The sequence below is a fragment of the Mrakia frigida genome (assembly GCF_051309035.1).
Source record: "Mrakia frigida strain ATCC 22029 unplaced genomic scaffold BDY24scaffold_2, whole genome shotgun sequence".
NCBI classification, from domain to species: domain Eukaryota; kingdom Fungi; phylum Basidiomycota; class Tremellomycetes; order Cystofilobasidiales; family Mrakiaceae; genus Mrakia; species Mrakia frigida.
In genome coordinates, this window is record NW_027481279.1 from 230,065 (window position 1) to 252,627 (window position 22,563).

At 54.4% G+C, this 22,563-nt stretch overlaps 8 protein-coding genes across 8 annotated transcripts; 6 read left to right on the forward strand and 2 right to left on the reverse strand.

The window, feature by feature from the left end:
* Window positions 1-1,150: 1,150 nt before the first annotated feature.
* On the forward strand, window positions 1,151-3,002 carry BDY24DRAFT_335757 (cAMP-dependent protein kinase; the record flags this gene model as incomplete). Its single annotated transcript, XM_076637206.1, has 6 exons — window positions 1,151-1,425; window positions 1,574-1,838; window positions 2,006-2,293; window positions 2,385-2,605; window positions 2,729-2,794; window positions 2,876-3,002. 6 exons carry the CDS (start codon window positions 1,151-1,153, stop codon window positions 3,000-3,002), a joined length of 1,242 nt encoding a protein of 413 aa, XP_076500590.1.
* Window positions 3,003-4,069: 1,067 nt separating this feature from the next.
* Window positions 4,070-7,804, forward strand: KAP104 (Kap104p; the record flags this gene model as incomplete). The annotated part of the gene is made up of 12 exons (XM_076642921.1): window positions 4,070-4,168; window positions 4,297-4,626; window positions 4,755-5,439; window positions 5,518-5,730; window positions 5,801-5,874; window positions 5,941-6,048; window positions 6,124-6,435; window positions 6,511-6,801; window positions 6,878-7,094; window positions 7,170-7,356; window positions 7,425-7,524; window positions 7,625-7,804. The coding sequence occupies 12 exons, from the start codon at window positions 4,070-4,072 to the stop codon at window positions 7,802-7,804; spliced, it is 2,796 nt and encodes a 931-aa protein (XP_076500591.1).
* Window positions 7,805-8,559: 755 nt separating this feature from the next.
* Window positions 8,560-10,946, reverse strand: TCD2 (tRNA threonylcarbamoyladenosine dehydratase; the record flags this gene model as incomplete). The annotated part of the gene is made up of 9 exons (XM_076638002.1): window positions 8,560-8,965; window positions 9,051-9,244; window positions 9,378-9,486; window positions 9,602-9,883; window positions 9,965-10,046; window positions 10,122-10,158; window positions 10,226-10,253; window positions 10,342-10,460; window positions 10,614-10,946. 9 exons carry the CDS (start codon window positions 10,944-10,946, stop codon window positions 8,560-8,562), a joined length of 1,590 nt encoding a protein of 529 aa, XP_076500592.1.
* Window positions 10,947-13,567: 2,621 nt separating this feature from the next.
* Window positions 13,568-14,227, forward strand: BDY24DRAFT_90986 (uncharacterized protein). The gene is made up of 2 exons (XM_076645227.1): window positions 13,568-13,706; window positions 13,903-14,227. The coding sequence occupies exons 1-2, from the start codon at window positions 13,641-13,643 to the stop codon at window positions 14,080-14,082; spliced, it is 246 nt and encodes an 81-aa protein (XP_076500593.1). The 5' UTR covers window positions 13,568-13,640; the 3' UTR covers window positions 14,083-14,227.
* On the forward strand, window positions 14,068-16,791 carry BDY24DRAFT_90996 (uncharacterized protein). The gene is made up of 3 exons (XM_076645228.1): window positions 14,068-14,078; window positions 14,165-14,966; window positions 15,074-16,791. The coding sequence occupies exons 2-3, from the start codon at window positions 14,365-14,367 to the stop codon at window positions 16,617-16,619; spliced, it is 2,148 nt and encodes a 715-aa protein (XP_076500594.1). The 5' UTR covers window positions 14,068-14,078; window positions 14,165-14,364; the 3' UTR covers window positions 16,620-16,791.
* Window positions 16,792-17,099: 308 nt separating this feature from the next.
* BDY24DRAFT_91014 (zinc finger MYND domain-containing protein) lies at window positions 17,100-18,704 on the forward strand. The gene is made up of 6 exons (XM_076645229.1): window positions 17,100-17,455; window positions 17,524-17,562; window positions 17,639-17,866; window positions 17,952-18,335; window positions 18,417-18,444; window positions 18,517-18,704. The coding sequence occupies exons 1-6, from the start codon at window positions 17,321-17,323 to the stop codon at window positions 18,573-18,575; spliced, it is 873 nt and encodes a 290-aa protein (XP_076500595.1). The 5' UTR covers window positions 17,100-17,320; the 3' UTR covers window positions 18,576-18,704.
* A 426-nt stretch (window positions 18,705-19,130) lies between these two features.
* BDY24DRAFT_411411 (zinc finger MYND domain-containing protein) lies at window positions 19,131-20,428 on the reverse strand (the record flags this gene model as incomplete). Its single annotated transcript, XM_076642922.1, has 5 exons — window positions 19,131-19,216; window positions 19,324-19,351; window positions 19,456-19,836; window positions 19,941-20,240; window positions 20,309-20,428. 5 exons carry the CDS (start codon window positions 20,426-20,428, stop codon window positions 19,131-19,133), a joined length of 915 nt encoding a protein of 304 aa, XP_076500596.1.
* An 83-nt stretch (window positions 20,429-20,511) lies between these two features.
* On the forward strand, window positions 20,512-22,498 carry RPC37 (DNA-directed RNA polymerase III subunit C37). The gene is made up of 7 exons (XM_076638478.1): window positions 20,512-20,570; window positions 20,637-21,139; window positions 21,272-21,551; window positions 21,666-21,853; window positions 21,981-22,118; window positions 22,222-22,345; window positions 22,427-22,498. Exons 2-6 carry the CDS (start codon window positions 20,951-20,953, stop codon window positions 22,330-22,332), a joined length of 906 nt encoding a protein of 301 aa, XP_076500597.1. The 5' UTR covers window positions 20,512-20,570; window positions 20,637-20,950; the 3' UTR covers window positions 22,333-22,345; window positions 22,427-22,498.
* Window positions 22,499-22,563: the final 65 nt, after the last annotated feature.

Genomic DNA, 22,563 nt, shown 5'->3' on the forward strand with positions numbered 1-22,563 from the left:
CCACCACCATCTCGTAGACCCTAAAGGAGAAGAACTGTTCTGATCTTTCGTTCCTCTCTTCTCTCTTTGAAACCAAACCAAACCTCACGACCTCGTCCCTCCCTTCCTTCCCTGTTCGTCAAACTCAACTTTCTTCGCTCTCCTACAACCCGCCCGACCTCCCTCTTCTTCTTTCCATCGCACACTTCGATCCTTCCCTCTACCCTTCACCTCGATATGGCTCCTTCTCTTCTCTCTCGTGTGGCGAACCTTACGACCAAAGAGCAGCGACCTCCTCCTCCGTCCTACATCCCTCACCAACAGCAACTTCAACAGCAGCAGAATCCTCCCGCCATCGTCTATCCAACTCAACCTTCCTACATCCAGCAAGGTCAACCGTACCCAGTCCTCGTAACCCTTCCAGAGAGTCCAGACGGACACGTACTCACCAGCGGGAAGACCATGTATAGGTCAGTAAGGTTTCAGCTCAGACGGAGGGAGGAGGGAAGAAGGAGAGCTCGACCGTCGTTCAAGAGATGATTCCAGCTCGTGGGAGCATCCGAGGCGCATGTAGTCTCTACTAGGAAGCGATGGAGGGGAGCTGGATCGAGCTAGAGAAGAGGAGAGAGAGAGGGAGAGATGGCGTTTCGTCTTCCTTCCTCGAGCTTGATCTTTGTTTGTTTCCTTTCTCTTTGACAACTTCCGGACTGACTCTTCCTCCCCTTCATCCTTCCTTCCAACTACACTCTCTCACTTCGACAGCGACACCAACTCTCAATCCCCGTCTCCTCCCTCCTCAACGCACCAAGCTCACCTCACCCAACCCACCCACGGCTACTCCTCCTCAGCAGGATCCAACGGTTCCTCCATGTCCTCCTCCCTCTCCACCAACCCTGCCCAGCACGGTCAATCCGAACGAACGCTCTCAGCAGCTCTCAGAGGAGATTACATCTCCAACCCTGCCTCGGATCCTTCGCCCAACTCGTCCTCTCCAAACATCCCTCCTCCTCCCTCGTCCTCGTCTCACTCCACCTACCAAGATCACCCCGACACCTCCTCTCGAATGAGCGTAGATCAACAACCTCACCCTTACGCTGCTTCAACCTACAACAACCAACCTCCTCCTCCCTCTCACCAGCAACAGCAGCAACCTACCTACCACCACCAACCCATGGTCGCCTCGACATCGACGGCTCCTCCGATCCCTTTCAACCATGCTTCATCCAACCAGCCTCCCGCTGTCGTTCTCGCTGCCGAGCAGCTGAACCAGGCTCAAGCGGCGTTGAGGCAGGCGGAGGAACAGACGAGAGTGGCGAAGATGAACGCTGCTGTCGTCCAGGCGAAGGAGGCTGGAGGAGGGACCACTGGAGGTGCGGTCGCGGCGCCGGTGAAGGTCAGGAAGACGGCGGGGAAGTATGCTTTGAAGGATTTCCAGATTGAGAGGACGTGAGTATCACTTCTTTTCCTACGTTTTCTGCGAGAATCGGAATCTTTCTTCGTCTCGTCCCTTCGCGTCCGCTGACTCTCCCGTCCTCCCATCTCCTTCTCCTCTTTCCTTCCCTCCTCGCTCCTTCGTTTCGAAACCTCGATGCAGCCTCGGAACCGGTTCTTTCGGTCGAGTGCACCTCGTCAAATCGCGTCACAACGCTCGGTTCTACGCCGTCAAGGTCCTCGGCAAGGAAAAAGTCGTTCGAATGAAGCAGGTCGAGCACACCAACTCGGAACGAGAGATGCTCGTCCGGGTGCGACATCCGTTCCTCGTCAACCTCTGGGGGACGTTCTGCGATTCCAAGAATCTGTACATGGTGATGGATTTCGTGGCGGGTGGGGAGTTGTTTAGTTTGTTGAGGAAGAGTCAGGTGAGTTTGAGTTGCGAGTCGCCTGTTTCGTTTCGAGCTCGTTGGGTTTTGCTTTGAGCTTTCGAGCAGCAGCTTCCGAGCTGCTCTCGTCGATCGTCCTCGAAATCACAAAGAAATTGACTCTCTCTCCCTCTCTTTTCTCCTCCTTCCTTCCTCCCTCCTCGCAGCGATTCCCCAACTCGGTCGCAAAGTTCTACGCCGCCGAAGTCGCTCTCGCTCTCGACTACCTCCACTCGCTCGACATCATCTACCGAGATCTCAAGCCCGAAAACATCCTCCTCGGGGCGGACGGACACGTCAAGGTCACAGATTTCGGATTCGCCAAACACGTTCCGGACGTGACTTGGACGCTCTGTGGGACGCCTGACTACCTCGCACCGGAGGTCGTGCAGTCCAAGGCGTATAACAAGAGCGTCGATTGGTACGCTTTGGGGGTGCTGATTTACGAGATGCTGGTGAGTGGATTCGTCTTTCGACGCGTCGAGCTCGATCTCCTCTCGAAACTGACTCCCTCCTCTTCTTCGTGTTTGTTTGCTCTGGATCCAGGCCGGCTATCCACCCTTCTTCACCGAGGACGGAAATCCCATGAAGCTCTACGAGAAGATCATCGCCGGGAAGGTTCGATACCCCAACTACTTCGAGCCTCTGTCCAAGGATCTCCTCAAGAGTCTCCTCACCTCGGATCTTACCAAGAGGTTCGGGAACTTGAAGAGCGGATCGCACGATATCTTTGGACATGAGTGGTTCGGAGAGGTCGATTGGGATCGGTGAGTGTCTTTGGTTTCGCTTTTCGTTCGGGGGTCGAGCGTCGACCTCGAGGTCGAAGACGCTTCCTCGAGGAAGGAGTCGAGATATTGAGACTGACGCCTCTTTTGCATGGTTCTTCTCAGACTCTACCGACGAGACATCCCTGCTCCTTACATCCCCAAGATCGAGGGAGATGGAGATTCGAGCCAGTTCGTGACAAATCCTCTCTTCTCCTCGTCTCTCCTTCGTTCGTACTGACCCTTTCCCCCTTCTCCCTCCTCCTCCTCCAGGTTCGATCGATACGCCGAGTGCGATACCTCCGAGTACGGACAGTCTGGACCTGATCCTCACGGCGGTCTCTTCCGTGAGTCCTCTTCGTCGGTCGTCCGTCGTCGCTCTTCGAGACTCGAAAGCTGACCTCTTCCTCTTCTCTTCTCTCTCTCTTCTTTCCAGCCGACTTTTAAACACCCTACCCCGTCCTCATTATCTCGCATCGACACCTCGTCCTCTCTCCCTCCCTCCTTCTCTCCCTCGCATATCCCTCCCACTCCCTCTCTCTCCCTCTCTCGTCATAATTATTCTCTCCATGCCCGTACTCTCCCCTTCACCCTCACTTTACTGCCCTAGAACAATTTCTCCTGCCTTGTGGATAGCCTTTACCTTACTTGCTCTTTTGCGTTCTAGCTTTTCTCGTCTCGTCCGTCTCTACCTGTTCTCTTCACTTCACTTCGCTCCCCTCCCTTCCTTTAGTTTCTCTCGTATCTATCTCTCCCCGTGTGTGGCTGCCTTCGCTCCCTGTGCTTCCTTCCTTTCTCTCCTTTTTCTCCGTAGTGTGTCGATTGTGTAGAGTAGGGTGCTGAATGAATGAGGATCGCTCGACGACGAGACGGGAAGAGAGAGTCGAGAGGACGTGAGCTCGAGGAAGGGAGAGATTTCGAGATGAGCTCGAGCTTTGACGACACTTATCTTCGACTTGAACTCGAGATCTCCCGAGAAGGCTCGCGCAAGAAAGAAAACAAGCTCGAGAGAAGAGAAAAGAAAAAGAGGGTCCGAGCCTCGAAGTGAAGGAAAGCGTCGAAGTCGAGAGTTCTTAGTCTCCCTCTCTACTTTCGACTCCCATCCTCCTCCTCCTTTCTCTCTCTTTCTTCTTCACAGCCCCTATCCCTTTGGAAGGTCGTCTACATCGTGAGTAGATCTGCAATCCTTTTCTCAGCTTTGAATAGCTAGCACGAGCTGACCCTTCTCTCTCTTGTCTCTTGTCTTTTTTCCCTTTGCCCCTCTTGCTCAAACAAAGACCCACCACCCTTCCCTTCCTTCCCTCTCTAAACAAGTCAGTGCTCCTCCTTCAAGCCTAAGCTGTAGCATGAGCTCCTGGTACTGACCTTTCGCTTGGATTTGCTTCCTTCTTTGGTTCGTAGCAGCAAAAAGGAAACCCCTCCCCTTCTCCCCTCACCCACCACCTCCTTCCCTTCCTTCCTTCTACGATGAGCTGGACGCCTAGTCCCGAAGGAGTTCAAGAGCTAGTCTCGGTTCTCAGAGATTCAACAAGCGAGGATTCAACAGTACAGGCTCAGGTCACTCAGGTAAGTAGAGAGCAAAGGAGAGAAGGGAGAAGGGAAGAGGGAAGGAGAAAGAAGGGAGGAAAGCTCACCCACCATCGCACTCTTCTCTTCTCCCATCCCTCGCTCTTCGATTCTTCACCATGCTACAGAGACTCGCCTCCTTCGAAGCCATCCCCGACTACGCGGGTTACCTCGTCTACGTTCTCACCCAGGTCACTCAGGAAGACGAGCGCTCTCGAGCTGTCGCCGGACTGATCCTCAAAAACAACGTCCACACCCTCGTCGACTGCTCCCCTCCCGTCATCTCCTACGTCAAAGAATCAGTCCTCAACGCTCTCGGAGACGCCAACGCCATGGTCAGGACGACGGTGACGATCGTGATCGATTCCCTCCTCATGGCCCACGGTGTGTCAAGCTGGCCAGAGGCGATGGGCAAACTCGTTCAGTCGATGGATTCCCAGAACGAGGCTGAGTTGGATGTGAGTGCTGCTGCTTTGCTCTTTGGGTTCGGAGGAGGTGGGATGTTCTTGTGTAGAGAGAGTGTGTGAGAGAGTGTTGAAGAGCTGACCTATCCTCCTTTCCTTCGCCTCTCTCGCGTTTTCTCCAGGGAGCCTTCTCGACCCTCTTCAAGGTCTGCGAGGATCTCCCCAAACAGCTCGACATCGAGATCAACGGTCAACGACTCCTCGACTTCCTCATCCCCAAACTCATCTCCTCCACCGACCACCCAAACGCGAAGTACCGCTCCCAAGCCATCTCGTGCCTCAACTCGTTCATCATCACCAACCCTCCTTCCTTCTCGGCCAACATCGACTCCTTCTTCTCCTCCCTGTTCCGACGAGCCTCGGACGAATCTGCCGACGTTCGAAAAGCAGTCTGTCAAGCCCTCACCCTCCTCCTCACCTCCAGACCCGACAAGGTCATCCCCGAGCTCGCCAACGTCGCCGAGTTCATGATCTACTCGACCCAGGACAAGGACGAGGCCGTTGCGCTGGAGGCATGCGAGTTCTGGCTCGGGTTCGCAGAGGCGGAGGAGTTGAAGGATCACTTGAGACCTTTCTTGAGCAAGGTCGCGCCGGTGCTGCTGAACGGGATGGTGTACACGGAGACGGATCTGTTGTGGTTGGAAGGGGACGAGGAGGACGCGAACGTCCCGGATCGACCTGAGGATTTGAAGCCAAAGTTCTACGGGTCGAAGGGACATGGGTTCGAGAGGGAGGGTGGAGTGGAGCCCTCGGGAGGGAAGTCGAGAGCTGCTGGGGATGAGGACGATGAGGAGGAGGACGATGATGGTGAGCTCGGATTTTCCTTCCCTCCCCTTCCTTCCTTCCCTCCTCTCTGACTCTTCTTCTTTCTTCGCTTGTCTTCAGACGATGACTACGACGAGGACGACGACGACGAGGATGGATTCTCCTCGGAATGGAACCTCAGGAAGTGCTCGGCGGCTGCTCTCGACGTGATGAGCGTAGTCTTCGAGGCTGAGCTGCTCGAGATCCTCCTCCCTTACCTCAAGGAGAAGCTCTTCTCGCCCGAGTGGGTGCAGCGAGAGTGTGGTATCCTGGCTCTCGGAGCTATGGCCGAAGGTACGTATCCCTCTTGTCTTCTCGCTTCGAGTTCGGTCCAAGCTGACCTTTGTTTTCGTTGCTTTGTTAGGTTGCATCGAGGGAATCGAGCCTCACCTGCCGACCTTGGTTCCTTTCCTCATCAACACGTTGGACGACGCTAAGGTACGTCTGCTTCGAGCTCTGCTGCTTGTCGAGATGGTCGAGCTGATGTCGCGATTTCCTTCGCAGCCTCTCGTTCGAGCCATCACCTGCTGGACGATCGGTCGATACTCGAGTTGGTGCGTGAACACTCCCGCCGAGACTCAAGCCATGTTCTTCCTCCCCGCTATGGAAGGTGTAAGTCCTCTTCTTCTCAGCTCCTCGTCGTTTAATCAAACTGACCTCTCTCGCTTTGCCTCGTCGTTTCTCCAGCTCCTCAAGATGGTGCTCGACAACAACAAGCGAGTTCAGGAGGCCGGATGCTCAGCTTTCGCTACCCTCGAGGAGGAAGCCGGATCCCTTCTTCAACCCTACCTCGAACCTATCATCCGAAACCTCGTCTTCGCCTTCTCAAAGTACCAGCAGAAGAACCTTCTCATCCTCTACGACGCTATTGGAACACTCGCCGACTCGGTTGCTGAGGGACTCAACAACGCTACTCTCGTTGGGATCCTGATGCCTCCTTTGATCGAGAAGTGGGAGCGACTCGACGATTCGGATGAGGACATCATTCCTTTGCTCGAGGTACGTCTCTCGTCGTTATTTCGGACGAGCTCGAAAGCTGACCTCTTCGTCTTTTCGACGCGTCTTCCCTTCCAGTGCCTCTCGTCGGTCACCATCGCCGCTTCGGAATCCTTCGCCGCCTACGCTATCCCCGTCTACGAGCGGTGTCTCAGGATCGTCCAGAAGTCGCTCAACGAGTACTACTCCTGGGCCTCGGGAGCCTCGCAGATGGACGAACCCGACAAGACGTTCCTCATCGTCGCTCTCGATCTCCTATCGGGTCTCACCCAGGGACTCAAGGGCAACATGGCTACCCTCATCAACCCTCCTACCACCCCCGAGGGAACGCTTCCTCCTCTGATTCAGCTCCTCGAGCAGTGTCTCAACGTGAGTTGGCCTTTGATCTCTTTTGTCGCGTCGAGACGAGAATGCTGACTCCGTTTCCTTTTTCGTCCTCGTTCAGCACCCCGAGGCTTCGGTTCGACAGTCCGCCTACGCTCTCCTCGGAGACATGGCCATCTCGTGCCACGCTCTCAGTGCTTTCCTCCCTCTCTACCTTCCTCGGATCGTCAAGGAGATCGCCGATCAGGTCGCTCAGCCCAAGTACGACGAGGTCAGCGTCTGCAACAACGCTGCTTGGGCCGTCGGAGAGATTGCTATGCAGTGCCAGGCCAATCCTGGTGAGTCTTTTCGCATATCAGCTCTCGATTATCGTAGGTCGAGGAACTGACGAACATGTCTTTCGTCTTGAACAGAAGCGTCGGCGCTGAAGGAGCACCTCAAGGCTCAGGTCCCCGTCCTCGTCGAGGCCCTCATCCAGATCCTCATGAGCACGACGACCCCCAAGTCCCTCCTCGAAAACGCCGCGGTTACGATCGGTCGATTGGGACTGGTGTTCCCTGAGCTCGTTTCGGTTCACCTTGCTACGTTCGGAAAGACTTGGTTCGTTGCTGTCGTCGCTCTTCCCTTCTTTCGACTCGAACTGACCTGACGTTGCTTCTTCTTCTCAGGTGCACCGTGCTCTGGGACATCAAAGACAACGACGAAAAGGCTTCCGCTTTCATGGGATTCTGCCAGCTCGTCATGGTCAACCCTCACGGAATGGTTCCCGTCAGTCGTCGTTTCCTTTCTCTCGTCTCTCTTTGTCGACGCGACGAAGCTGGCTCGAACCTTCCGCTGACGCCCCCTTCTCGCTTTACCGTTCCTTTAGGACCTCGTCTACCTCTGCAACGCCATCTGCAAATGGAGCACTCCCACCGCCGAACTCAACGAGGTCTTCCGAAAGGTGCTCACCTCGTTCAAGGAGATGCTCGGAGAGGCCTGGGCCGCCAACTTCCCTACCTTCCCTCCCGCTCTGCAGGAACGGCTGAGGTCGAGGTACCAGCTCTAGAAGAATCGTTTTTTTTTTCAGACTCGGTTCGGTTCTTGTTCGTCTGTTTCTCGACGCGTCTCGACTCTCTTCGTTTTTTTTCTTTTCTTTCTGCCGTGCCCTCTCTATTTCGTATTTCACCTTGGGTCCTCTCTTCTTTATAGTCTTCCTCCTTACGCTCTTGGTTTCTTTTCTTGGTGTTTTGTTTTCTCCTTCGTCTATAAGCTCTCGTTCTCGTTCCCGCTTCGCACCTCTCTCTCTACACGCCTCCCTCTCACGTCGTTTTTAGCATTTTCTTCTGCCTCCACCTCGTTCCGTAGCTAGCATTTTCTCATTCACGCTCTCTCTCTCTAGTAGTAGTATCTTAGCCTTAGACAACACAATCGCATTCCCACCCTTCCTTCCATTCGTCGCTTTACGTATCTCCTCCCTCGAACTGACCTGCCCCTCTCTCGCCTTCTTAGTATTTCTTTTGTGTGCGTTTGCTTGCTTCTTCTTCTTTCCCTTTTGCATCGAGTCTTTATTTCCGTCTCTCTCTTGAAGTAGTCTAGCGTAGTGAAGAATCGAAGGGAGATCGTTCGATGGATTCTTTCCTTCTTTCTCGTACAAACTTGCTCGCCGGAACGCGTCTTGCTGAAAGATTTGAGTGGTAGCGGAGAGGACGAAGAGCTCCGTGAGGTTCTAGATAGCTCACGAAGAGAGCGTCAGGTCGACGGGAAGCTTTCTTCGTTCGCTTTCAACCCGTCGAACTCCTCGATCAAAACCCAAACCCGCATCTAAATCGCCGCCTTCCCCTGCCTCTCCCTCCAAGCCAACACCTTCAGCGCCTCTTCCCTCACCCCCTGCACTCCCCTCTCCACCTCCTCCCCCCAAAGCTCCTTCCCAGTCTTCCTCGTCGCCTCTGGAACAGCCAACCCGCACTCCTTCTCGTGTCGGTCGGCGTCCTTCACCTCCATCACGACGCAGTTGAGCATCGACAGGGGTTCTGAGAAGTCCCACCGAGTGAGAGCGGGGCGCAAGCAGACTGGGTGGGCAGAGAAGGGGAGGAAGGGGGTTGGGGCGGCGTCGGAAGTGGGAGAGGTGAGAGAGGAAGCTGGGCGTCGAACGGGGAGGATGGACCGTCCGTTGTAGTGGAGTTCTTCGTAGATCAAACTGATGTCGATGTTGTCCATTGGGATTCGGCTGGTTCGGCGAAGTCACGGGAGGACGGTGGGAGAGAATGAGTGAAACGAAGAAGGAGGCGAGACGACGAGGAAGAAGAACTCACAATCCCTCGGTCTGACCAGCCATCTTCCCTTCCCGAACAATAAAGTCGGCGTTGAGCTTCTGATAGACCTTCTTCCTGTTCTTATGCTCCATGGGCTGAAGGATCGGGCTTCCAGCTAGGTCTTGAAGGATGTAGGTGGCGATGTTGAGACCGAAGATTGCTGGCAGAGGACCGAGGACGGGGAGGATTCGGACCTGGTAAGGATGAAAGATATTAAAGAAGGGAAGCGAGAGAAGGAGAGATGACGAAAGAACCGATCAGCTTCCTCGTTTCGGTCGACGAGCAGAAAGAAGAACGAGACGCGTCGAAAAGGGAAAGAGGACGCACCCTGAAATCGTCGAACGCTCCGAGCTCCTTGACGTTTCCCTTCTTGAACTCGTCCTCGTCGAGAGGGAGGAGTTTGACCTCTGCTGGCACTTCAGTCGAGTAGACAACGCTATGAAAAGGGGAGACGAGAAAAGAGGACGCAAAGGCAAATTCAGCGCTGGAGTTCCCTCCCCTCCCTCACTTTCGACCCAAGCCTCCACTAGTCCGTCAGCCTTTGAACTCACGGGATACCCGAGTGGATTCCCTCCGACCTCAGGTTCAACCTCACAGACCTGGCGAGAGGATCCTCGCTCGTCAAGCTGATGTCGGCGATTTGGACTCGAGTTGAGTCCCGCTTGGCTCCCGCTCCCATGGAAGAGAAGACCTTGATCTTGGACTTGTGGCAGTGAGAGAGAAGCTGAGCTTTGGTAGTGATGTTGTCGATAGCGTCGACGACCCAGTCGGCTCCTTCGAGGAGGGCGTGTCCTTCGGGTGAGTCGCGCCAAAGCGAGACGGAGGTGTCGATACTGAAGGAAGAGGAAAGCCAAAAGGATAGGTGAGCTCTTGAACGCTCGGATCGTAAGAAACAGAGAGAGGGGTGATCTCACGTTGCCCAAGGAGCGATCTTCTCGAGGTACTTCTTCGTCGCCAGGACTTTGGCAGTTCCGACGTCGGCGAGAGTCGCAGCAGCTGTGAAAGAGAGAACGCGTGAGTCACAGGAAACAATAGAGGACTTCGCTTGACTCGACGGGCGAGAGAGCTCACCATGTCGATTCAGAGAGGAAAGAGTCGCCATGTCGAACTGAAGAGAAGTGGACGCGTCAGTTTGGCCTCGCACCGTTGCAAACAGCAAGAAGCATCGTACTCACATCGACCAAGAGAATATGCGATACCCCACTGTTTCCACGACGAAGCCCAGAGCAGAAAAAGGTCAGCACGGCGAACCCCCGAACGACGGGAAGGAGGAGAGGAATGAAGGACTCACGACCTCAGCAGCATCAGAGCAGCCCAGCTACCGACTCCTCCACATCCTACGACGACGGCGTATCCCTTCCGAACCTTGGCCATTCCGTCTTCTCCGAGGAAAGTGTAGTTTCGGGACAGCTGAAGCCAGGAGAAGAAGAGGCAAGGAAGCAGTTCAGCCCTCCGAGCTCACCTTCTCCTCCTCCTTCCTTCCCTCCTCGAGCTCTCATCGCCAAGCCATCCTCCCACGAAGCTCCTTCGGCTAGAAAGCAGCACAAATAGGCTTGTACTCACCTGCTCCCTGATCAACTCCTCGCTGAACATCTTCTTGTCTCCCAAGGTAGGCTTCCCAATCCGACTCGCTCCTTCGAGAGCTTCCTTCTCGAGCCTTGCTTGAACTCCCACCTCTTCTACCCCACCGTCCATCTCCTCCGGCCATCCCGAATCCTTCCCGACGCTGTTCTTGACGCTCTTACGCAGCTTCTCTCGGAGAGTAGCTCGTCTGAGGTACTGGAAGGTGAAGATGGAGGAGGCCGTGAGACCAACGGAAACCGCTGCTGTTGCGACAACGAGAGCTCGACGAGAGGAAGTGAGGTCCGTTGGGAGAGATGGGAAGGAGGAGAGCATATCTTGAAGGGGCCTTGGTCAAGTGTGAGACGATCTGTGTGGGTTGTTGAGGGGCTTGAAAGCCTTGGGAGGAAGGGGAGTCGACGGTTGAGGTCCATCGAAAAAGTCGAGCTCAACCTGAAGTTCCCCCCGGTTGTTTTCATGATCTGAGACGATCATGTTTTCTCATAATCTTGACCTACGTTTCTTCAAGTCATTTCACACTCGCTGGAACGTGGATGAGAACTTAACGAGTCGAGAGCTTCACCGTTCGTTCGCCTCCCTTCGCCCTCTTCCTCTCTCCTGCTCTCTTCCAAACAGATCGTCTCGATTTCTTGCTCGGCTTTTTCGACAACATCCCAGCTACGAAAGCATATAGCAGCCTGGTCGTTCGGCGTCCCGCTTGTACTGGTCAGGATGGCTCGAAAAAGGCGCTTTGAGAGCAGATGAAGTTCAAGAGAAGCGCGGCAGAAATTACCACGACGTTCGAGAGCAGCTTTCAGGGTTAGCGGAGATGACATCAGGTACGGATCATAGATAGTCATGGAACAATCCAAACAATTGCGGTGGGAAACATAAACGAACGAGAGGGCGAAGAAAAACGACCCGCCGACGAGACGCGTCGCGACGGTCCGTCGGTAAGCTTGGGCGAGAACCGTAGATGATCTCGCAGCAACGAGAGCTCCGACTGGAGGTATACGCATACTTCAGGACTCCGGGCTCCTGGAAATCGGAACATATCTCTCGATCGACAGGCGGAGAGGAAAGAAAATGATTCGTGTCGGGACGTGAATCTCTTGCCTCCAGCGGTGCTGGTGTTGCCCTTTGGAGAGCTTAAAGCACCTACGGAAGCAAGATCTCACGATTGCGCACGAAATTAGAAGTTTGATCCTTCTCTGTCTGAGGACCCGAACGGGGGCTTCTGTTTTACCCTCCATAGAAGCCGCATCGAGATGCGGCCCTCGTGGAAGGGAGAACAAAGCTAGACTAGGGAAAAAGAGGGTGTATCGCTTGGACAGAAATGAAGAGAGCAACGAAGATGACCAGAAGACGACGCAAAGACGAAAAGGAAGGTCTGATGAGCTTCGTCCCACAGAGTCCCTTCTCCGTCAACTCCTCACTCAAAGTGATCTAGTCATATACTTGACTGTTCCTCTTGAGAAGGAGTTGACCAAATAGAGAAACCTTCGAACTCTGAAGCACTAACAGGCGGTCTGGAGCTTCCAAGGTTTGTTCAGACCCCCTTCGACACGCTGTCGTCATATCCTCTTCTTGAGGAGCATCTAGCAGATATCGAGGGACCACATCGAGTAGTTTCCTATGCCTCTTTTACGTCCGAAAAGTCCCGAGAAGGAGAAAACGAAGGCGAAACGGAGAGGAAAACATCCGATCGACGCGTCTTTTCTTTTCAGCCCTCGGAGGGACTTGAATCTGGAGGTAAAACCAGCGAGACGGGCAGCTTGGAATTCCCCACTCCCTCTGGTTGAATCCAAGACAGGGAAGTAAGGGAGGCCTGTAGCCTCCGTCTCGGACGGCTCGTTCGCTCGACGCGTCGACTCTGACAAACAATCATCTTTTCAGACGACTTCCGCTCTCAGCATGTCCCTTCAAAGGAGACCAGTAAAGCAGCAAATATCTTTACTGATTCCTGTGAAGAGGCAGAGCAGATCCGAAGGAGAGAGACTGAAAGCAGGGAAGGGAAGCAAGTCACCCCAAAGGAAGAAGACGTTAAGCCCAACCTTCGACGGTCTTCAAAGAATGAACAAGTCTCTCTTTGTACCAAGAAGACCGCGCTCAAGGATGGACTCAAACGTCAAATCTCTTTACCTCAAGGCTTCCCGCGTTCTGCGGCCTCGTCTAGGCGCTCGAGTCGAGGACTACGCGTCGCGCCTCGTTGGAGGGAAGGGAAGAGGAGGAAAACAGGGAAGTGACGAGGAGTCGAGGACGCTCAAAAGGGCTTCGAATCTCTTCCGGTCCTCTTCCTCGAAGACGGAAGAATCCAAATGATATGGTCGTGCCTTAGAAGAAGAGACGAGCAAGAGAATCGAAGCCTCAACAAGCTTTCGCGAGGAAGGAAGGAGACTCCCGTCTCGCTCGTCTGCTGTTCGATTCCTCCCTCTCTGGATCTCGTCGAGGACTCGTACGAAGAGAGGAGAATAGCGCAGTAGGGAGATGGATCCATCTTTGCCATGCTCTACTTTCACACTCTCTAGCACAAGAGACCGCGAAGAAGATATGGGGAAGAAGAGGAAGAAGAGGAGGAGGAGGGAGGAACAGAAAAGAAGGGAGCGAGATGGATGAGCGGCAAGAAAGATGCGGTCGAAGAACCAAGGTGAGAGGGTGAATAAGTAAAAGAGGGATGCGGTAAGATTGTTGCGAGAGGGAGAAGAGGACGAGAAGAAGGAAGGGAAGGGGAAGAGGGATGGGAGATGATGGTGAACTTATCGAACACTCGTTCTGCTCCCTCTTTTCTTCCCCTTTTTTTTCTTCTTCAAACACAAGAAATCACGAAATCGCGAGCCAAAACGCTCAAATTGACCTGAAAATCTGCTCTCGGACTCAAAACGAATCATTTCCCTCTTGATTTTTCTTCCTCAAACGCGCTGGCTGACGGAGCCCTCCCCTCCTCCCAACAACAACATCCCTCCTCCTCCTCCTTCTTCTCCTTCTTCTCTCGTTGCCTTTGCGTTCAACGAACGACTCTCTCGTCTACGGATGGATACTTTCACGAAGGAGCAGCTCTCGGATCTCAAGAGACCCGAGTTGCAGAAGATCTGCAAGGTGAGTTCGAGCGAGAGAAAACGGTCAAACAAAAGGGAAGGGAGGGAGAGGTGGAGCGAGGAGAGCTCGGAGGAGCTCGTAGCAGAGATGGAGTCCCTCTGAGAGCTTCTCTTGCAGATCAGGCGCAGTCTAGAGGTCCTCATGTATAGAAAGCTGACCTCTTGCTCTCTCTCTGGTGGTTGATTCGGGCTTGCAGGAGCATGGGATCAAGGGAGGGAACCAGAAGAAGGACATCCTCGTTGAGCTCATCCTCAGCTTCTACCAACAACAAATACACCAAGATCAACCCTCAGAAACCATAGAGGAACAGGAAGCCAAGGGTCCAGAAGAGCCTATAGAAGTGGATGTACGACCAGAGGAGGTAGAAGAACCGTAAGCTGAACCTGACCATCCCTCCTTCCGCTCCTCCCTCCCTCTCCACCTCTGATCCCTGACCTTTTCTTTCTCTCTCTCGCCAGTTCGATTGAACCAGCAGCACCTCGAGGACGATCCGCTTCCTCTCGTTCCACTCCCGCCTCTACAGCTCGAACCGCTCCTGCTGCATCGTCTCGCAAAGCTGGAGGGTCGTCCAAGGTCACCACAACAGCTCGAGGAGGAGGACGGAAAGCTGGCAAAGGGAAGGATATCGTCGTTATCGATGAGGAAGACGATGTAGACGATGCTGTCATGCCTGAGGAGCAAGAAGGAGGTCAAGATCGTAAGTTCCGAAGCTTCTTCGGGGACGGATGCGTCGATCAAGGGAGCAGGAGGGAGAGGTCAAAACAACGGGGACGACGTCGCTGAACTTCACTCTCTTCTCCCTCCCGCAGAACGTCCATCACCTCCACCGGAAGCGCTATCAGACCCTCTCCACTCAACAGACCCCTCATCTATCCTTCCCCAAGAAACAGGACCTTCTTCCTCGTCGAATCGAGCACCAGCTCCTCCTCCTCCTCCTCCCTCCCAGCCCGTCGCCTCCTCCTCTACTTCCAGCCAATCCAGCGCAACAGCAGCCCAAGTCAAATCGCTCATCTCCACCCTACCAACTCAAGCTCAATACTCCCTCCTCTCAACCCAACTCGCTTCTCTCTCCTCGTCCTTCTCGACGCTGTCAGACCTCCCAGCTCAGGTTGGAGCGTTGCCGACGAGGGCGGAGCTCGAGGTTCTTCGCAGGGAGATGCTTGAAGGAGGTTGGGTCAGGAAGGAGGATGTAGAGGCTATCGTGGAGGAGAGGATGTCGAAGGTGGAGAAGAGGCTTGCTGCTTTGGAGGCTGGGGCGAGGTACGTCGACTCCAACGCGTCTCATTTCGACGACGTCGACTCTTGTGAAGCTGACCTCTCGTTGTCTTCTGCTCGCTTATCTTCGTTCCTACGTTCCTTACGCTCAGGTCAACCTCGATCTTCGATCCTCCCTCGACATCGACGTCTCAATCACGCGTCCCCTCCTCGTCGTCCGCTCTCGGAAAGCATCCTCGATCTCCCTCCGTCACCTTCGCTCCTCCCCCTCCTCCATCAGCTTTCGGAGCTCGTCAACCTTCAGGAGGAGCAGGTTCGGGCACTCCCGCTTCCTCGTCAGCGTATGGAACCCTCGGACTCGGGTTTGGACTCCCTGGGTCCTTGTCGATGGGAGAAGCAGGACCGTCGTCGCAGAAGAAGATGAGGGTCTTTTCTGGTCAGAGCGAGATGGAGGTTGGAATGGTGGACTCGATGCTGGACGATGATGGAGAGCAGGAGGAAGACGAAGATCCGGATCGAACGATAGAGGATGCCCAAGACCCTTCTTCCCCTCCTCCCTTCGTCTCTCGATCTCGATCTGGAACTCCTCGAACACCCTCAGCGGACCCTCTTCTCACTCCACCTCAACGAGCATCACCCTCTCTCTTCGACAACTCCTTCACTCCCGCTCCCGGTCCCTCAGCTTCGAAACCAGCTCCTCCCTCCTCGTCCCACCTCCTCCACCAACACCACCACCCCTTCGACTCCACCGCCGGCGGATCCACCTCAGCTTACCCTCCTCCAATTCCCTTCGCTCCGCCTCACCACTCTAACAACTCTCCTCAAAAGAACCTCCCCATCAGCGCTCTGCCCTTCCCATTCTTCGCTACCTCTCCTCGTCCTCCCGTGGCCGCTCCCGTTTCGCCTACCCTCACCGTGGGCTGGGATTCCCCGAGGAAGACTTCGGGAGGAGCTGGACCTGGCCAGATGAGCATGAGCTCGGCGAGCTCGACGGGAGGGTTGACGCCTGGACGAGCGTTGTTCACGAGTGCGACGGGTCCTGGAGGAGAGACGCCCAAGGCTCATGGAGGACGAGGAACGCCGATGAAGAGGGTTGCTAGCTCGACCGGAGGAGGAGGAGGGTCGTTGATGTTCGGTGGAGTTCCAGGGTCGGGAGCGACGTTGCAAGGGCTGGTGAACTCTGGGCCGCCTGGAGGAGGAGGAGGGCTGTTCTCGACGTCGGCCTCAGCAGGATCGTCGTCGTCTCACGGAGGTCCCTCGTCGTCCTCGGCTTCGTCCTCCCACTCCATCTTCGGTGCTCCTCTTCCTCTCCCTCCCTCCATCTTAGCAGGTCAAGGATCCTCTTCGAAACCCTCCTCGTCCAACTCCAACTCCAACGCCAGTCTCTTCCTCGGCGAACCCATCGCCTCCTCCTCTTCATCATCCCTCCTCCCTCCCCTCCCTCTCAACGCCCCTTTCTCCCTCTCACCCTCCTCTTCCCACATCGTCCCCTCTCATCAATCCTCCTCAAACGCACTCCCCTTCCCCTTCCCCATCTCTCCCAACCCTCACACGCTGGCCAACAACCCTCGAGCACGAGCGATCCAGAGAGGAGATCTGACGGGAAGGATGCCGCCTCCTCCAACCCCGCCGGCGCAGAAGACTCTGTTTGGGACGGAGAGGGAGGTGGATGGGAGGTTCGGAGATGACGATTCGTAGGAGTTTCTCGCTTCTCGCTTCTCGCTCTGTGTCGTTCGTTTTCTTTGGGTCTTCTCGTTGTTCGTTCGTTTCTCGTGTCATTCCTTTTTACATGTCCTCTCTTTCTCCCTTCTCGTCCCCGTTTCTTTTTGCTGTGACATCCTCATCCCGTATGGACTCTTCCTCGATCGAAAATATCCACCATTCCCTATCCAAACCTCTACACTTTGCCCTTGTTCTCGTTCTCGTCGTTTCGACGCGTCTCGTTTTGCGTCTTCTCTCTTCGTTCGTTCTCTTCGTCTTCGTCTTTTTCGTTCTTGATCGTTTCTTCAGTAGTAGCTCCCGGTGCTTGGCTTAAGTATGTTCATGCTAGACAAACCCAAAAATTAGCGACGAGAGGGAGGACGATGGGAGAGAGCGACGGGGAGAGAGCGAGGGGGAGTGTTGTCTGCGAGGCGAGCTCTCGTTGAAGCTTCCTTGTTGCCTACTTGAACCACGTCGCCCAAATCGACTTGGCTGATATAGAAGCTAGTTCTTTCAGCGCGTCCTGCTTCAAGAAAAAAAATATCAACAAGCTGCGGCGGGTCAGAAGAGTCTGGAGGAAGTGAAGGGGAGCGACGACCTTCCGAAGTTGAGCTCAACGTTGACCTCCCCTTCCTTCCCTTCCTCTTCCTCCCACCTTCCTCCTCCTCCTACCACTCTCAATCTCGCCTCCTCCCAAGATGGAAATCCCTTCTCCAAACGTACTGGGTCAGCTGCTTGGTCTCTCGGAGGATGGAAGTGCCGCAGATCTGTCCAAGAAGTCGGAGGAGGACAAGGCGAAGGCTGATCCTGCATTTTACGAGCACCTCCACTTTGTGAGTCCCTCTCTCTCTTCTCGCTGCTCTACAGTGCTAAGCTTACTCGATATGATCTACGTTAACAGTACAGCGGACTCTCTGCTATGCAGCAGAACTCTTACATCGTCAGTGAAAAGCCTTCGGCGCTTCACCGTTCCCCTCGCTGATTAACTCTTCCTTTTTCCGATGGATATCTTTCAGGAGGAGCTCTGTTCGAGGTTTCTACCATCCCTCGTCCGCACCTTTCTGGCCCAGGAGTACCCTTGGCTCCCATCCTCCTATTTCACCCTCATCCATGTCGTTGTCGCTTTCGTCCGGACGGCCTCCTTCCCTCGCTTCGTTCGCTCCTTCCCAGACGAAGCTTGTACCCTCTACCTCAGGTTTTCAGGTCCTCTCGAACGCATCTCTATAAACCTGGATAAATATAGAGTTCGTGCGCCCTTCTTCGGTTCTTTTGGAAGGTTCTGCCTGCTAACACCTTCTGCGCCCTTCATGGGTCTTCTCTCCTTTCTAGGAAGCTACCAACGGCCCAAACACCCTTTCAAAGTTTGTCGGTGTTGCCATCTTCATCTTCCACGCTCTCTCTCAGAACCTGCCGGCTCGCACACCCTTCCCTTCCTTCCCACTCACGGTCAGCCAAAGTCTCCGCGCCGTCGCGTCTCGGTTCGAAAAGGAACCGCGTCTTCGAGCTGAGATGCAAGCTCGAGGATTTACGACGGAATGTATGACCGAGATGGCCGAGCGGTTTGGTCGAGATGGTGATCCGAGGAGATACTGGTCCAGTGAAATGAAGGTGTGGTGGTCCTGTGAGACCCGTCGAGCGGCGGTGGAGACTGAGTCGGATTGCTCGCCTTGTGTGAAGCTGGGTGATGGAGAAGAGATGATGGCTTGTTCGAGGGTGAGTTCATCTACGCACATTTTCTTCCATCTGTCGTCCTCGGGCTGACTTCTTCCCTTTTGCGACGCGTCCGTCAAACAGTGCCTCAACGTTCGCTACTGCTCGAAGGGTTTGCCCTCTCTTCCCTCCTTCCTCTCCGATAACTGCTTCTGACCCTTTCTCTACTCTTCGTTCATTACAGATCATCAACGATCCGACTGGAAGAGGCACAAGAAGGTCTGCTTCAAACCGACGTGGTGAAGGACGGCGAGGCGGAAGAAAGGAAGGTTTTGAGGTCGAGCTGGGCTTTGTTAGTTGGATGAGTTGCCTTTTTGTTATTAGCTTTGATCTGAGAGGTTTGACGAACTGAAGCGAAGAGAGGCCTTTCCAGCCAAGCGAGAGAAAACTGGAACGACTTCGACTTCGCGACGCGTCGGCGAGCCTTGTCGCCTTTCTTTTCTCTTTCAAAAGACCCAGAAGCTCATTGCCAGAAGTCGAGTTCGAAGTAGGTGTCAATCAAAAGTCCCCACAACCCCGATGCGAATCTCCTGGACTATGTGCTTCTCGGATTGGATGCAAGATCAAACTCGGAAACAGAACCTCCAAACTTCGACTCGACTCGTGGCCCAGCTGATCCAGAAACTCGTACATGTAAGCTAGGTAGTCCGGTTCGACTCTCTATAGGACGAGAATTATACAAGAACAAAAGGTACTCCAGAGACGTTCTACGGCCAACGTTCGACGCGTCGACACAAAAAACAAGAACGAACGGATCTCCCTTCTTCGACCCTCGACAACGAACCGCCTCCTTCTCCTTCAAAGATCGTTCTCGAAGCAGTGAGCTTTGTGAGGGTAGTTGCGTTCGAGAAGGTCGGTCCCGTTCCAATGCCGTTTTTGATGGGCTGGAGAGGAGGAGGGAAGAAAGAAATGGAAAGAAAGAGTGAGTTTGAGAACGAAGTAGGTGCTTGAGTGACCGAGGACGAAAAGAGGTAGCAAGCTAGAGACGAACCAGGGTTACAGTACCAGACCGAACGACACTGAAGGGGCAGGAGGGACGTTCGAAGTCAGCGAAGGAGCTCAAAGAACGAATGAGCGTCGACGCCGACGAGACGACGCGACGAGAATGTCAAAACGGACTCACCCTCCCACACTCCTGCTTCGCCTGGAGATGCATGCTAACATCTAAACTCCCAGCAGCACAAACGTGCCAGTCTTCCCCCGAGAAGATGGCTTCAACAGGTTCCTTCCCTCTCGACGAGAGGAAAGGAAGAACAGCTCCGACGGCTCGTTCCATGTGTTGAGCGACGAGGTGTTGGTGCATCCCAGCAGTCGCAGGATGGCGGCACATCACTTCCAGGCGACGAAGGACGCCGAGTGTTCGTTCGAGTCGTTGAGTATGAGTTGAGGGTGGCGAGGAGGCGGGAGGGAGGAGATGAGGGAAAGGGAAGGGTGAGTTGGGGATGTAGGCGAGGAGGTGAGTGAGGATTACGACGTGGTCGGAGATGGATTCGAAGTCTTTGATCTGGAGAAACACAAGTTCAGAGCGTAGCATGAGTTATTCATCCTGAGAAGAGCCTGAGAGAGGAACAGGAGAAGGGGGAGGGGGAGGGGAAGGATACGACGTACGAAGTCTTCGACCTTCGCTTTCGCGACTCGATCCAGAATGCACACGAGCAAATCCTCCACTCCCTGCCCTGAAGACTGACACCACTTGTAGAAATAGCTCGACGGATATACCTGGTAAAGGATACCTTTATAGGGTAGCTCCCCTGAGAGCGGGCAAGGCGTGTAGGAAGGATCGTCCAGAGCTTGGTTCGTCTCGAGGATGTAGGCTTTGACCATCGTGGGCAGATGAGCGGCTGCTGTTCCCCAGGAGATTCGCAGCATCGCTGAACGATCAGGTAGAAGGGCTGCTCTTTGACTGATCTGGATAAGAGGAAGAGGAAAGATAAATCGCTGGTGAGCTGAAGGGAAGGAGCGAGGGAAGGACGAACAGCGATCGACATCTCCCACTGCTGCTCTTCAGTGAAGTTTCCAATAGCGATGGATTTCCAGGAGTCGTCGAGGAGTCCGTAAGCCTTCTGGAAATCTTGTCGAGAGAGAGTGGCTGACATGGAAGAAGGAGAGTGAGAAGGTGAAAGTTGGGAGTCAAAAAGGTGTTGAGCTCGAAACTTCCCTTCCCTCCTCCTTCCCCCAAACGACCAGCATCCCCTCCTTCCCTTCTTTTCCGGCGTCTATAAAGTTGCAGAGATGAAGGTAAACTCTTAACATCCTCACACGTTTATTGAAGACGAAGCTGACCTCGTTTGCTCTCGTCTTCAGCCTAAATCGTCAGCAGGTTCGTCTCCCTCCCTCCTCCTTCTCTTCTTCCCCTCCTTCTCACCTTTGATCTTTCCCTCCACTGCTCAAGGTAGAATCCGAGTCTTACCGTCACTTTCCTTTCTTCTTCCTCCCCAGATTCCGTCTCTCCTCCCGGTTCCAGCTCAGGCTCTGCGTCTCCTCCTCCCAAAGCGAGCTCGTCCAAAGGCAAAGGAAAGGCCCTTCCCGCCTCCCCCACCTCCTCAGCTTCCAACTCTCCAGCACCCGACTCTCCCAGATCTCTACCTCCAGCAGGCGACGACGACAGCGACGAGGAGATGGGATCCGACGAGGAGGATCAGGTCATGCACGAAATCCCAATCTTCCTCTCCCAAAAACTCAGTCCCAACCTTCACCTCTTCCAGTACCCAGTCACGGATAGGATCGCCGTGCCTGAATCAGCACTCAACAAGGGCCACAAGATCAACGCACGATGGAAACCTCTGTCGAAGAGGTTCGAACTCGAGGTACGTTCATTCAAGCTCTGCTTTCCTTCTCTTCAGCTCGAGCTCAACTTCCTTCGAAGCAACTCGAGCTGCCGCTCTCTCTCTTCTCTCGGATAGCTGACACTACCTTTCTCTTTGCTCTCCTACCAACAGATGCCTCTCGACGACCGACTTGACGTCTACGACCCTGAAAAGGGAGAAGAGTTCGCCGAAGGAGCTCGTCTTCAACTCGAGAAGGAAACGCCCACTCCGACTGGATCGACCGCTGCTGCTCGAAAGAAGGAGGACAGGAGGAAGGAGAAGGAGAGGGATGAGAGGAAGAGAGCGGGACTGGAAGGGAACGATGGACCTAAGAAGGCTTTGCAGAGCATGAAGCTCAAGAGTGAGGTCGTGCCGGATCAGACGACGTACATGGCGGGGAGCATGAGAGACGGTGAGCTCTTCCTTTCCTTTATCTTCCCTTCTTTGCTCCCTTTTTTCGTCTCGAAGCATTCTCGCGATCGTGTGCTCACTCCTACGACATTTTATCTCCATTCCATCTTGCCAGGCAACCTCTACCTTCACCCTATCAACCTTCAACTTCAACTTCGACCCAACCTCGACTACCTGGACGCGCTGGACGAGCGAAACCGAGACGAGAAGCGACGAGAACGAGCTGGAGGGGAGGATTCAGAAGAGGAGGCTGAGGCTGGACCTGGTGCTGCTCCTAAGAAGGAGGAAGGGAAGACGATCTCGGTTCGTACTCCTCGTCCTTTTCGATTCCGTCTTCGCGTCTTCTCGACGTCCTTCCTCGTTCCTTTCGAATCGAGTCCCTGACGGAACACTCTCGTTTTCTCCTTCTTGATCTGACTCGTACTCACAGGTTACCCACAAGAAGACGGAAGGAGAGTCGAAGTACGGAGCCGCTTCCTCGTCGAGTGCTCTCAGGCAGGAGTTCCTTCAGAGGATGCAGTCCGAAGTCGAGGAGCCTTGGGTCAAGCTTGGTTGGAGTGAGATGGAGGTGCGTGCTCTCAATTCCTCTCTATCCTCTATTTTGCTCTAGTTCGAAGCTTTTCGAAGCTTTTCGAACATCAAACTGATCTCCTCGCTCTCTCTTTCTTCAGAGCGACAAAGCCCAAAACGTCCTCGATGGTCTCTTCGACGTTCCTTCGGAGGTTCTGGAATGCACCACCAAGCCCCTCGACTTCTTGAACGAGGCATCCATCGGTGCTTAGGGAGCGGGAGAGGGTGAGTTCTGCGCGTCTCGGGAGGCGGGAGAGGAGAGAAGAAGACGCGCCGCTGACTTTTGACTTTGTTGGATTCGAACAGGATCTGAGATGAGGGGAGGGTGTCAGAGATCTCGAGATGATACGACTAGGTTGATGAATGACTTTCTCACGATCTGTTTCCCGTCGAGCGGAGGAGAAAGGATGTGAAGAGGTTGCGACGACCAGCTCGACACTGTC

Excerpts from the sequence above, each read along its gene's own strand:
- BDY24DRAFT_90996 (XM_076645228.1), top strand. The coding sequence starts at position 14,365 with ATGCTGTCATGCCTGAGGAGCAAGAAGGAGGTCAAGATCGTAAGTTCC. Across the intron at positions 14,967-15,073 it reads GCTTTGGAGGCTGGGGCGAG|GTCAACCTCGATCTTCGATC; the intron begins GTACGTCGACTC and ends CCTTACGCTCAG.
- RPC37 (XM_076638478.1), top strand. The coding sequence starts at position 20,951 with ATGGGATCCGACGAGGAGGATCAGGTCATGCACGAAATCCCAATCTTC. Across the intron at positions 21,140-21,271 it reads CGAAGAGGTTCGAACTCGAG|ATGCCTCTCGACGACCGACT; the intron begins GTACGTTCATTC and ends TCCTACCAACAG. Across the intron at positions 21,854-21,980 it reads AGGAAGGGAAGACGATCTCG|GTTACCCACAAGAAGACGGA; the intron begins GTTCGTACTCCT and ends TCGTACTCACAG.
- BDY24DRAFT_90986 (XM_076645227.1), top strand. The coding sequence starts at position 13,641 with ATGGATACTTTCACGAAGGAGCAGCTCTCGGATCTCAAGAGACCCGAG. Across the intron at positions 13,707-13,902 it reads AGTTGCAGAAGATCTGCAAG|GAGCATGGGATCAAGGGAGG; the intron begins GTGAGTTCGAGC and ends TCGGGCTTGCAG.
- BDY24DRAFT_91014 (XM_076645229.1), top strand. The coding sequence starts at position 17,321 with ATGGAAATCCCTTCTCCAAACGTACTGGGTCAGCTGCTTGGTCTCTCG. Across the intron at positions 18,336-18,416 it reads AGATGATGGCTTGTTCGAGG|TGCCTCAACGTTCGCTACTG; the intron begins GTGAGTTCATCT and ends TCCGTCAAACAG. Across the intron at positions 18,445-18,516 it reads CGTTCGCTACTGCTCGAAGG|ATCATCAACGATCCGACTGG; the intron begins GTTTGCCCTCTC and ends CGTTCATTACAG.